At 38.9% G+C, this 13,564-nt stretch overlaps 1 protein-coding gene across 8 annotated transcripts in view; it reads left to right on the top strand.

Moving 5' to 3' along the window:
* The window catches only part of PNISR (PNN interacting serine and arginine rich protein), a 28,864-nt gene extending 15,621 nt beyond the window's left edge, over nucleotides 1-13,243 (top strand). For 3 of the 8 annotated variants that reach the window (XM_054722474.1, XM_054722472.1, XM_054722473.1), the window contains exons 8-13: nucleotides 3,209-3,355; nucleotides 6,098-6,197; nucleotides 6,941-6,994; nucleotides 8,057-8,227; nucleotides 11,590-12,676; nucleotides 12,907-13,243. In XM_054722474.1, the coding sequence (XP_054578449.1) occupies nucleotides 3,209-3,355; nucleotides 6,098-6,197; nucleotides 6,941-6,994; nucleotides 8,057-8,227; nucleotides 11,590-12,676; nucleotides 12,907-12,937 (1,590 nt within the window). In that variant the 3' untranslated portion in view covers nucleotides 12,938-13,243. Of the gene's footprint in view, nucleotides 1-3,208; nucleotides 3,356-6,097; nucleotides 6,198-6,940; nucleotides 6,995-8,056; nucleotides 8,228-11,589; nucleotides 12,874-12,906 lie in introns of those variants that run through there. The other 5 variants (XM_054722476.1, XM_028138169.2, XM_028137754.2 and 2 more) reach the window with 5 other exon arrangements.
* The last annotated feature ends 321 nt before the right edge of the window (nucleotides 13,244-13,564 follow it).

The raw sequence follows: 13,564 nt of genomic DNA, 5'->3' as shown, positions 1-13,564 counted from the left end.
AACATTTGTATTCTTTTGTTGTGGTATAGCTAACTCCCAAGTGGTGGGTTATAAATCAAAACTTAGTTAAACAGCACTAGAAAAAGAAATCTGCCCTTTTTTTGAACATTTATACTTGTAACAGAGGATATAATAACTTCTATAGTTTTTTGACATGAGTACTGAAGGAAACATTGTTTTAAATACTTAAGTCTTCATCATGTAGGTGGCATAGGAATTATTTATTTAGCAATAATGTGCTCCTAGCTGGTAGGGCAGTTATAACAGTGGCAATGTCACTTAGGAAAAGGGTCCTCCTCCAAAGGCTATTTTCTGCTTCAAAGATAAATCTTAAGGACAGCAAGGTTACTAGATTTAAGAAGACATTGATTTTGCTTAAATTCAATAAAAAGCCATAAATTACTCTTTATTTTTATAAAAGAACCATGCCACAGATGTGTTTTTGTTCTGGATGTTATGAAATAAACTACAGACTACCACTACTACTAAGAGTTGACCTTAAAATTTGTTTTTTAAATCTTTGCATGAAATAGTGGATTTCCAGACTTGGTGGTGTATTTTTGTTGTTTTAAAAATATATTTTTATTGATTTCAGAGAGGGAGAGAAAGAGAGAAACGTCCGTGATGAGAGAGAATCATTGATTGGCTGCGTCCTGTATGCCCCACACTACCCAGCCGTGTGTGCCCTGACTGGTTGAACTGTGACCTCCTGGTTCATAAGTCAATGCTCAACCACTAAGTCACGCAGGCCAGGCTTGGTGGTTTTCTTAAGTGTCAAAACATTGTTTGGATTTGGAGATTATCCTCCTTCTTACAGATGATGCCTTTGGGCTTGTGTTACATGAATTCTTCTCCTGGTTCAAATGGCCTTTCCATAGTAGTATTTAGCCGATCATCTTGTCTTCTACTTAGTAGGATTGCTGAGTGTGACTATGGAACACTTTTTTGCCTAAAGTAGAGTCCCCTTTTTAAGATACGCTGTTTTGTTTTTTTGTTTGTTTGTTTATATATATTTTTATTGATTTCAGAGAGGAAGGAAGAGGGATCGAGAGATAGAAACATCAATGATGAGAGAGAATCATTGATTGGCTGCCTCCTGCAAGCTCCCCACTGGGGATCGAGTCCACAACCCAGGCAAGTGCCCTTGACCAGAATCGAACCTGGGACCTTTCAGTTCGTAGGCCGACGCTCTATCCACTGAGCCAAACCGACTAGGGCGAGATACTCTGTTTAGATATTGAAAACCTAACCACCTACACAGTGACAGAAACAACTGCTGGCATTTCTTCCATCTGAAGTAGACCTTATTTCGCATCTATCTGTCCATTAAATAGCTAAAAAGAAGCAAATTTCTCTATGTTTCGGGGCCAGCCAAGATCTGGAAACTGACTACAAATTTTTCATTTTAAGTCACATGATATTAGGTAAATAGCTTATATTTATAGCTATAAAACTTAACACTGAGCTGAAACGGGTTTGGCTCAGTGGATAGAGCGACGGCCTGCGGACTGAAAGGTCCTAGGTTCGATTCTGGTCAAGGGCATGTACCTTGGTTGTGGGCACATCCCCAGTGGAGGGTGTGCAGGAGGCAGCTGATCGATGTTTCTCTCTCATCGATGTTTCTAACTCTCTATCCCTCTCCCTTCCTCTCTGTAAAAAATCAGTAAAATATATTTAAAAAACAAAACAAAAAACTAACGCTGAATAATCTGATTGTGGTTCATTTACCAGTAGTTCTACAAGCCACTCATTCCAGCCATCAGATATATTGGATATTAATTAAGTCAGTCTCTGGGCATGATGTGCTTTGGTTATTTATAAAGAAAGGTCAAAATTGACTAAGGCTGGGTGGCTAAGTTGTTGGAGCATCATCCCATGAACCAAAAGGTTGTGGGTTCGATCCCCTTTTGGGGTGCATACAGGAGGCAACTGATTGATGTCTTTATCTCTCACATTGATGTTTCTCTCTCTAAAATCATATCCTCAGGTGAGGATTTTAAAAAAATTGTCCAGCTTGTGTGGTTCAGTGGTTGAACATCAACACATCCATTACTGATAAAGGCATATGCCCGGGTTGCTGGCTCAATCACTAATAGGGAGTGTGCAGGAGGCAGCTGATTGATGTTTCTCTCTCATTGGTATTTCTCTCTATCCTTCCCCTTCCTGTCTCTCTAAAATCAATAAAAATTTGACTAAGAAAAAGAACAAAATTTAATAAAATAATTAAAATAATTTTAAATCATCTTATAATCACATTTCCTCTCAGGTAACACTAAATTACCAAATGAAATTTATCATGCAAAAATATAATTTAGAGAGAAATTTCATTTTCATATCTCTCTTTCATACACTTTTTTTTGGGTTAATCTTCACCACAGGATTTTTTTTCCATTGATTTTTTTTTTTTTTTTTTTTTGTGGGGCGGCGGGAGAGTGGAAGGGCAGGGGAGAGACAGAGAAACATCGATGTGAGAGACACATCAATTGGTTGCCTACTGCACATGCCCTGGTCAGGCTGGGGATCGAACCTACAACCAAGGTATATGCCCTTGATCAGAATCAAACCTGGGACCCTTCATTCCATGGACTGATGCTCTATCCACTGAGCCAAACAAACTAGGGCTCATATACTTTTTGGTTTTTTAAAAAATATATTTTATTGATTTTTTACAGAGAGGAAAGGAGAGGGCTAAAGAGTCAGAAACATGGATGAGAGAGAAACATCGATCAGCTACCTCCTGCACACCCCACACTGGGGATTTGCCCGCAACCAAGGCACATGCCCCTGACCGGAATCGAACCCGGGACCCTTCAGTCCACAGGCCGACGCTCTATCCACTGAGCCAAACCGGTTAGGGCACATATACTTTAAAAAAAAAAAATCCTGACCCGAGGATATTTTTTCCATTAATTTTTAGAGAGAGGAGGGGGGATAGAGAGAGAGAAATATTGATGTGACAGAGACACATCTACTGGTTGCCTCCTGCACACACCCTGACCCAGGAGATTGAGCCTGCAAATGAGGTACATGCCCTTGACTGGGAATAGAACCTGAGACCCTTTGGTCCACAGACCGATGTTCTAACCATCGAGAAAACTGGGCAGGGCTATCTCATACACTTTTTAACTTAGGGTTTTGAAATAAAATGTTCAAGATAATGATTGATTATAAGCATGAATTTGGGCTACCCATAGTATTACTTTTTTAGGATAGTGATGAGGAAGATGAAGATGCTGAAAATGTTGAGGCTGCAAGCAGTGGAAAAGTCACCAGAAGTCCATCTCCAGTTCCTCAAGAAGAGCAAAGTGAACCAGAGATGACTGAAGAAGAGAAAGAGTATCAAATGGTAAAAAATGTAAATTTATTTTTTTATTAAAATTGTTTTGAGGTATAATTGATGTGTAACATATTATAGGATTTATTTTGTTTACTAGGTGTACCGGTTAATTGGATTTTTTTCAATAGATGGAGTTACACATATGTTGATATATATGCGATTTGATATGTATGCTATTTGTTGTATTGACAGCAAGCTTCAAAACTTTATATGTCAAATTTGCTGAAGGTGTTAACATCATAGATATTTTTATGCTTAAAAATGTCAAATTCCATGCAAAAAAAAAAGAGAGCATTTTCAGAAGTTTTAGTTCATTACTTTATTTTGGAGAAAAAGTTATACTTCGGGAAGCTTATGGTGAACATGCTCCATCTCAAGATACTTGTGAACACTGGTTTAAACGCTTTAAAAGTGATGATTTCGATGTGAAAGACAAAGAACACCCAGGTCAACTGAAAAAGTTTGAAGACCAACAATTACAAGCATTATTGGATGAAGATGCGTGTCAAACTCAAAAACAACTTGCAGAAAGATTAAACGTTGCTCAGCAAACAATTTCTGATCGTTTGCAAGCAATGGGAAAGATTTTAAAGGAAGGAAAATGGGTGCCACATCAACTGAATGAAATACAAATGGAAAACCGCAGTCATCAGTAAAATGTTGCTTCAACAGCACGAAAGAAAGTCTTTTTTGCATCCAATTGTGACTGGTGATGAAAAGTGGATTTATTTTGAGAATCCCAAACGCACAAAATCATGGGTTGATCCAGGTCAGCCATCAACATTGACTGGAAGGCCAAATCGCTTCGGAAAGAAGACAATGCTCTGCGTTTGGTGGGATCAGGAAGGTGTGGTATATTATGAGCTTCTAAAACCAGGTGAAACCGTTAATACTGATCGATACTGATAACAAATAATCAATTTGAACCACACTTTGATCGTGAAATGACCAGAATGTGCCAGAAGACACGGCAAAGTAATTTTGCATCATGATGACGCACCATCACACACTTCAAAACCAGTTAAAGACACATTAAAAGATCTTGCCTGGGAAGTATTAACTCACCTTCTGTATTCACCAGACCTTGCTCCTTCAGATTACCACTTGTTCCGATCGATGGCACACGCTCTTTCTGAGCAGCTCTTCAAAACAAACGAAGAAGTGGAAAATTGGGTCTCTGAATGGTTTGCCTCAAAACAAGAAAACTTCTATTGGGACGATATCCACAAATTACCTGACAGATGGGGGAAATGTGTAGCTAGTGATGGACATTACTTTGAATAAAGCACTTGTGAAGTTTCTCTTGAAATTATTGTGTTTTCTTGGATTACAAAATCCGCATTATTAACCGGTACACCTGGTATAATTTTTAAAAACTATTGGTTGGTATCTTAAGCATTTAAACTGAGAACTCATGAAACAAGTATGAAATATGTATTGATATATAGATTTCCTGGGCAATAATGTCTGCAAAATCCAGTAACACCTAATATGAAATCACAACTTATAAAGCAATTACTAAGCACATTTCCTTATACCAATGTTGTAATTTAACAATGTTTTACTATAAGGGGCAATATGTCTATTATTTTCTAAAGTGTGTGTGTGTTTTTTTAATATATGTATATTTTTGTTGATTTTAGAGAGGAAGGGAGAGGGGGAGAGAGATAGAAACATCAATGATATCATTAATTGGCTGCCTCCTGCGTACCCTCCACCGGGGATCAAGCCTGCAACCCGGGCATATGCTCGGACTGGGAATCGAACTGTGACCTCCTGGTTCACAGGTCGATGCTCAACCATTGAGCTATGCTGGCTGGGCTAAAGTGTGTTTTTCGAATAATGGGAAAAATTAAAAGACTTCATAGAATAAGTTTAGGAAGCACTGGGGTGGGAACACAGGTAAACGTATTTCTTCATTGTAAAAATTCTCGAAGCCTTTAATATCTGTGTTTATTCCTTTTCTGAGATTAGGAATATAAACTGCTGTTTTTTTCATATTGAAAGACCCATGATCTTTGGAATGTGTTTAGAAGATGCTAATTCAGTGCACTCTCATTTCAGAAGATTAGTACTGTGATCTGGAGCCCAGAGAGGCAAAGGGACAAATAGTCTACATTTGAAGGAGCTGTTGATAGCCAAACCATTGCTAGAATCCAGCTCTTATTTCAAGTCTATTGTACTCTATATTACAGCACTCAAGAAAAAAAGGACTTCATTTGACAAAATGAAATAACTGCCTTTTCCTTATTTTCTCTCCTCAAATTTTACCTTGAGCTGAGGGTTAAGTTCCTAAGTGACTTAAGAAGCTAATGTGGTGTTGCTTACTAATAGTATTAAATGAAAGGATATGTCTTTCAACTTAAAACACCAATGGAAATTTTTATTAATAGGGACTTTTTACATGTTTTGTCTCTAGAGTTAGAATTCAGTGTCTCTATAGAAATAAACTCATTTATTTCTTTAATCCATATGATTTTGAAATTTTTAAAAGTTCTTATAATTTAGAATTATTTTCAAGATATTCTGTTCGTTGGAATGATTGATCTGAAATGCTTTATAAAATAAAGCTTTGCCTTTTTTTCCCCACTAGTACAGGCTAATTTTTTTTTTCCTTATTGATTAAGGTTTTACATATGTGTCCTTATCCTCCCATTGCCCCCCACCCCCTAAAGCTTTGCCTTTTTAATTTTTTGAAAATGTCAGACTGTATTATTAGTAACTATAATAATTTAATTAGAAACAATATATATTCCTTAGATGTTATTGACAAAAATGCTTTTGACTGAAATTCTACTGGATGTCACAGATGAAGAAATTTATTATGTAGCCAAAGATGCACACCGGAAAGCAACAAAAGGTATATTGTGGGTGTTCTTGGCTTTGTTTTTCTGGGGGTGTTATGGTTTTGGTGGCTATTTTGGACTTTTTTTGTTGTCCTTGTTGAAATAGTAGCAGATATTCGAATATTCTCTTCTTGCATGTTTTACTCTTTTGGAAAGTTCAGATTTATAGACACCATATTACAACTATACAGATATATTTGTTTTGTCCAACCTCTCTGAGCACAAATTCATAATTACACTGTTGTTCTATAAAATGTATTTTGGAAAATTCTTGATGATGTTCAATTTATTTCACCTGATTTTTTTTTATAGATACCATGGTATTGGTGTATGATTTCTAATGCAATTTAGTTTTACTAAAGAATTGAATTATGAACCTTCAGAGTTTTCACAGTTTACCACTTATAATTCTTACAGAGCTAGTTAGTGATTTTCCCACCTAGCCCCCATATATTTAGTAACACTTAAAAAATTATACTGAAAGCAAATTTAAATTATGGGCCATACCTCAAAAATAAAAATACCGATATGCTGTCAACATTTTTCCTCATTATAAACCAATTTCAACTCACATCAGAATTATACTTTCAAGGCCAGACATGCTACTGGTTTAAAATGAATGTTATGTTTTTAATGTTTCTTCTCTCCCCAAGAAGCAGCAATAGTAGTAGATTTAACAATACCATAGACTCTCATGACTATGAAATCGTGGCTATTTGTGTTAACATGTTGTTCCTGTTGTTGATGTGATACAAAGCTCCTGCAAAACAGCTGGCACAGTCCAGTGCACTGGCTTCCCTCACTGGACTCGGTAAGTGTTCTCCTTATTTGTAAGAGGGCCTTAAAGGGAAAAATCACACTTACCTTGTCTCTCTACATGTTCTATTTTGAAACTGTACTGTTCCTACTCAGTTTATAAAACCTGAGATCTTAGGGTTAAATCAGTCTCTAAAAGGTTTGCCTTTTTTTTTTTTACTAAAGAATTCACAGTGGGATTATTGTAAATGTGGTGACTAATTCATAGTTAATGAGGCAAGTTGTAATAGTTATAATTTAGCCATGCTAATATTTAAATTCACTTTCAAAATTGTTGCCCTAGAGAGGAACCTATCCACTAATGGTTTTAAGGACCTTTATTTAGGTTGTGTTGCAGCAAGTTAGGTTTACCATAGAGGAAAGGGTTTATCTTACATTACCATAGTAGTGATGTGTTCATAGTTTTCTATTTGCATGTTATATTATCAAGTATATAAAAGCTTGAATTTGCCTTTTCCACATTATTTCAAAAATTAATCTTTGTGAGGATCAACAAAAATGGCTAGAACCAAATGCCCATGTGATTTTGTTATTACTATTTAGATCACTTCAGGGTGGGGAGTAGTTTTAGCATCATACCATTTCTGCACAGTCAGAATTACAGTATTCTAATTTTTTTAGGGGAAAAATACTTAGCATACTACCTGGGGTTTCTAAGCTTTGAACAATGAAAAAGTTAATTGTAGAACTATTTTTAGGATCATCATAAATTTTAAGGTAGTTGAATGGATTATGCTTTAGTGAGACTTTGTTACTACACTATTAAATGGTTTTATTGGTTAGCATGGACAGTAAAACAAAACCATTATCACGATTCATTTATGCTGACAAATATATGAAATACTCCAGAAAGAATAAGATACTAAGTATCAATTTTTATGAGGGCTCTTAGGAACTTCTTAAGCATTGGAATTTATACTTCTCCCCACCCCGAATAAGTAGATTCTTCCAACAAAATGCAATGTAAAAAAGAAATGAGCTTTCTTCTTGGACCGTAAAAAGTTTTTAATGCACAGAATAATTTTTCCATATGATGGACTGGGCTTTATGCACACAGGTGGACTGGGTGGTTATGGATCAGGAGACAGTGAAGATGAAAGGAGTGACAGAGGCTCTGAGTCATCTGACACTGACGATGAGGAATTACGGCACCGAATCCGGCAAAAACAGGAAGCTTTTTGGAGAAAAGAAAAAGAACAGCAGCTGTTACATGATAAACAGATGGAAGGTACAACTTATACATTCACCTAATTTTGTCCAGTTTTGTTTGTGTTTCTTTACATTTTTCAAACAACTTAAAGTATCAAAGGATGGAATTGAGGCTACATCCTATCTAATAAAAGAGTAATATGCAAATTGACCATACCTCCGCTACGCCCACAAGCCAATCAGGAGCAAATATGCAAATAAACCCAACCAAGATGGCTGCGGCCACGGAGAGCAGGAGGGAGGCTTGGGTTTCTCCGGCAATGGAGGAAGCCAAGCTTTCTGCCTGCCTTTGCTGGCCTAGGCCTCCACTCAATGCTACAAAGTTTCAATGATAGAAGATAAATAAATTCCAACAAAAATGGTGGCAGCCACAGAGCTCGAGAGAGCAGGAGGCTAAGGTTGCCCCCGGTGATGGAGGAAGCCAAGCTTCTGCAGCCCTGGCTGGCCTAGGCCTCCAGTCCAGGCTACAAAGTTTCAATTATAGAAGATAAATAAATCCCAACAGAAATGGCTGCCGCCACGGAGTGAGCAGAAGGCTTGGCTCCGCTCCAGGCTACAAATTTCAAGTGTAGAAGATAAATAAATCCCAGATACCAAGGCCTCCGCTTGGGTCACTGGGAGGGGTGGGGGGGGCCGGCCTGCAAACCACCACAGGCCCCTCGCCCAGGCCGCCCCCCGCCCCAAGGGAACCCCCACCCTGATCCGGACACCCTTCAGAGAAAACCAGCTGGCCCCCACCTGTGCACCAGGCCTCTATCCTATCTAATAAAAGAGTAATATGCAGATTGACCATCACTCCAACACACAAGATGGCTGCCCCCATGTGGTCAAAGATCCTGCCCCCATGTGGACATAAGATGGCCAGCAGGGGAGGGCAGTTGGGAGAGACCAGGCCTGCAAGGGAGGGCAATTGTGGGTGATCAGGCCAGCAGGGGAGGGCAGTTGGGAGGGACCAGGCCTGCAAAGGAAGGCAGTTGGGTGCAATCAAGCCTGCAGGGGAGGGCAGTGAGGGGTGACCAGGCCGGCAGAGGAGGGAAGTTGAGGGTGACCAGGCCTGCAGGGAAGGGTAGTTGGGAGGGTCCCAGGCCTGCAGGGGAGAGCAGTTGGGGGGGTACCAGGCCTGCAGGGCAGGGCAGTTAGGGGCAAACAGGCTGGCAGGGGAGTGGTTAGGGGGTGATCAGGCTGGCAGGCAGAAGCGGTTAGGGGCAATCAGGAAGGCAAGCAGGTGAGCAGTTGGGAGCCAGCAGTCCTGGATTGTGAACTAATGGTACTCATTACAGTAATTTATATAAAAATTTAGGGCCGGTGGGGTCGGGCCTAAACGGGCAGTCGGACATCCCTTGAGGGGTCCCATATTGGAGAGGGTGCAGGCTGGGCTGATGGACAACCCCCCCCACCCCCATGCACGAATTTCGTGCACCGGCCCTCTAGTTAGCCTACCTAATAATAGACAAATATGCAAATTGACCATACCTCCAACACACCCACAAGCCATGCCCACCATCCAATCGGAGCGAGCATGCAAATTAACCCAAACCAAGATGGCTACAGCCACAGAGAGCAAGGTTTCCTACGTAACAGAGGAAGCCAAGCTTTCCGCCTGCCCTTGCCAGGCCTAAGCCTCCACTCAAGCTACAAAGTTTCAATTATAGAAGGTAAATTCAAACAAATGGCGGCAGAATGGAGCTTGAGAGAGCAGGCCAGGGTTGCCGCCAGCAACAGGGGAAGCAAAGCTTTCCGCACACCCTGGCCGGGCCCACCCGCTTAAGGCAACAAAGTTTCAATTATAGAAGGTGAATTAACTGCAACAGAAATGGCTGCCGGCCTCAGAGGGAGCCCCAGGCTTGGCTCTGCTCCAGGCTACAAAGTTTCAGTTGTAGAAGGAAAATAAATTCCAGATACCAGGGCCTCTACTTGGGTTGCCAGGGGACGTGGTCGGCCTGCAAACCACCACAGGCCCCTCCTCAAGCCACCCCACGCCCCAAGGGAACCCCCACCTGATCCGGGACACCCTTCAGGGCAAACCAGCTGGCCCCCACCTGTGCACCAGGCCTCTATCCTATCTAATAAAAGAGTAATATACAGATTGATCATCACTGCAACACACAAGATAGCTGCCCCCATGTGGTCAAAGATCCTGCCCCCATGTGGACACAAGATGGCCACCACAAGATGGCCAGCAGAAGAGGGCAGTTGGGAGGCACCCAGCCTGCAAGGGAGGGCAGTTGGAGGTGATCAACTCTGCAGGAGAGAGCAGTTAGGGGTGACCAGGCCGGCAGAGGAGGGAAGTTGGGGGCAAACAGGCTGGCAGCAGAGTGGTTAGGAGGTGATCAGGCTGTCAGGCAGAAGTGGTTAGGGGCAATCAGGAAGGCAGGCAGGCAAGCAGTTGGGAGCCAGCAGTCCTGGATTGTGAGAGGGATGTCCGACTGCCCGTTTAGGCCCGATCCCACTGGGCAGTCGTACATCCCTTGAAGGGTCCCATATTGGAGAGGGTACAGGCTGGGCTGAGGGACAACCCCCCTCCGTGCACGAATTTCGTGCACTGGGCCTCTAGTCAGTAATAAATGAGTCGTAATTGAAACTAAGGATTTTGGCTTATTTGTAATTTTTATCAAATGTAAACTCAAAGTTAATTTTAGTATTGAAAATATATAGTTTAGGAAAGGTAAACTTTTATCTGGGGAGAGATTAATATCAGGGGCAATAAGTTAAGCTATTTCAGTGTATTTTTATTTCTTGTTAAAGTTCTTCAAAAAAGTTTTGAAATGGGGGAAATATATATGTAAAACTATTGAAAAATAATTTGTAGCTAGGATAATTAAGGGTAATAGAGGACTTTTTATATAAATTACTGTAATGAGTACCATTATTAACAGTTTACATAATGATACTAGGAATAATAGAGAATTTATTTTTGGAATATTTTTATTTGGACAATTTGAAAGGTAATTGTTAAGAGTTTGCAGCCAAATATTTCGTATAAATGACTTATTACCTTATTACCTTTATTGGACAAAAGGGAAATTTTTTTCTTGCTTCACATGTACCTCTGTACCTTGGTACTCTGTGGCTATACTGTCCAGGAGGTTAACTAACCCAAGTTGAGATGTGCTGTAGGTATTAAATATGCACTAAGTTACAAAGGCTTTTAATGAAAAGTATTTCCATATTTATTTTAATTGATTACATGTTGAAATGTTAATATTTTTTGTTGTATTGGGTTTATAAAATAAAATTTTAACTGTTTGTTTTTACTTTTTTAATGTAGTACTAGAAAATTTGACTTTGCTTCTGTGGCTTGCTCTATTGTTATAGTCTGATAACATGGGAGTTTTTCATTGTACATTTGACTTAATATTTTTGTCTTTTTTTCTATTTCAGAAGAAAAGCAACAAACTGAAAGGGTTACAAAAGAGATGAATGAATTTATCCATAAAGAGCAAAATAGTTTATCATTACTAGAAGCAAGAGAAACAGACGGTGATGTGGTTAATGAAAAGAAAAGAACTCCAAATGAAACTACATCAGTTTTAGAACCAAAAAAAGATCATAAAGAAAAAGAGAAACAAGGAAGGAGCAGATCAGAAAGTTCTAGTAGTGGTAGTTCTAGTAGCAATAGCAGAACTAGTAGTACTAGTAGTACTGTCTCTAGTTCTTCATACAGTTCTAGCTCAGGTAGTAGTCGCACATCTTCTCGATCTTCTTCTCCTAAAAGGAAAAAGAGACATAGTAGGAGTAGATCTCCAACAATTAAAGCTAGACGTAGTAGGAGTAGAAGTTACTCTCGCAGAATTAAAATAGACAGCAATAGGGCTAGGGTAAAGATTAGAGATAGGAGAAGATCTAATAGAAATAGCATTGAAAGAGAAAGACGAAGAAATCGGAGTCCTTCCCGAGAGAGACGTAGAAGTAGAAGTCGCTCAAGGGATAGGCGAACCAATCGGTCCAGTCGCAGTAGGAGTCGAGATAGACGTAAAATTGATGACCAACGTGGAAATCTTAGTGGGAGCAGTCATAAACATAAAGGTGAGGCTAAAGAACAAGAGAGGAAAAAAGAGAGAAGTCGAAGTATAGATAAAGATAGGAAAAAGAAAGACAAAGAAAGAGAGCGTGAACAGGATAAAAGAAAAGAGAAACAAAAAAGGGAAGAAAAAGATTTTAAGTTCAGTGGTCAGGATGATAGGTTAAAAAGGAAACGAGAAAGTGAAAGAACGTTCTCTAGGAGTGGTTCTATATCTGTTAAAATCATCAGACATGATTCTAGACAGGATAGTAAGAAAAGTACTACCAAAGATAGTAAAAAACATTCAGGCTCTGATTCTAGTGGAAGGAGCAGTTCTGAATCTCCAGGAAGTAGCAAAGAAAAGAAGGCTAAGAAGCCTAAACATAGTCGATCGCGATCCATGGAGAAATCTCAAAGGTCTGGTAAGAAGGCAAGCCGCAAACACAAGTCTAAGTCCCGATCAAGGTAGTATACTTTTTAAAGTATTTTGTCTGATTTTTTTAAAAATTTGACTGAATTTATTCAAAGTTGAAAGTGTCCTTTCTCTCTCTCTTTAATAAACTCAGATTGGTACTTTATAAATGATCATAGTCTTAAATAATTTTAGAAATATAATATTAGTTATTTAAAAATTATAGATTCTTTAGTTTAAAATACATTTTTATTTTTAAATTTTGTCTTTCCCTTTTTTTCAGATCAACAACCCCTCTCCGTCGTAAACGCTGAGGAATGATGTGGCAAGAATGCCATGATGTTTAAAAAATTCCATGAGTTTTAAGGGCTTGTCTCATTATAGAGGCACATTGTGGCTGTGTAGGTGAAACCAGAATTTTTTTTTAAAATCTGTAAATAGGTGTACTTTTTCCAAATGCTGCTCCGTTAATAGGATTTCTTTGTATTACTTTTTTTTTTTCCAAAAAATAGTGCACAATAAGACTATAAACATGCCATTCTCTTTCAGCTGTAATATTCTTAAAATTATTATTGAATGTACTGTGATGTCAATAAAGCTCTTTAGTTCATTTTTGTTAACCTCTTGCACCTTAATTTTATGATTTTAATCTAAGGAACGTACTTTTATAAAAAGGCAGCTGGAACTTTGTATAACAAGTTTTAAAGGTACTTCCTCCCATATCCCCCAAAGAAAATGGTTTTATCTCAATAGTCTGTCAAAGTTTGTAAATTTTTACCCATGAATTTTTGTCAAATTCCAACTTTAAGGGTGTGGAAGAGGGCCAGAAACAGACATTTACTTTTTATTTGGAATCATTAGACAGCTTTCTAAACTTTTCCTATTTAGGGGATTTTCAAGTAATACATTCTCTCTGTGTATAAAGTATGGTTCACTCCTGT

The sequence above is a fragment of the Eptesicus fuscus genome, chromosome 10, assembly GCF_027574615.1.
Source record: "Eptesicus fuscus isolate TK198812 chromosome 10, DD_ASM_mEF_20220401, whole genome shotgun sequence".
NCBI classification, from domain to species: Eukaryota; Metazoa; Chordata; class Mammalia; order Chiroptera; family Vespertilionidae; genus Eptesicus; species Eptesicus fuscus.
This window is presented reverse-complemented; position numbering and strand designations above follow the sequence as displayed.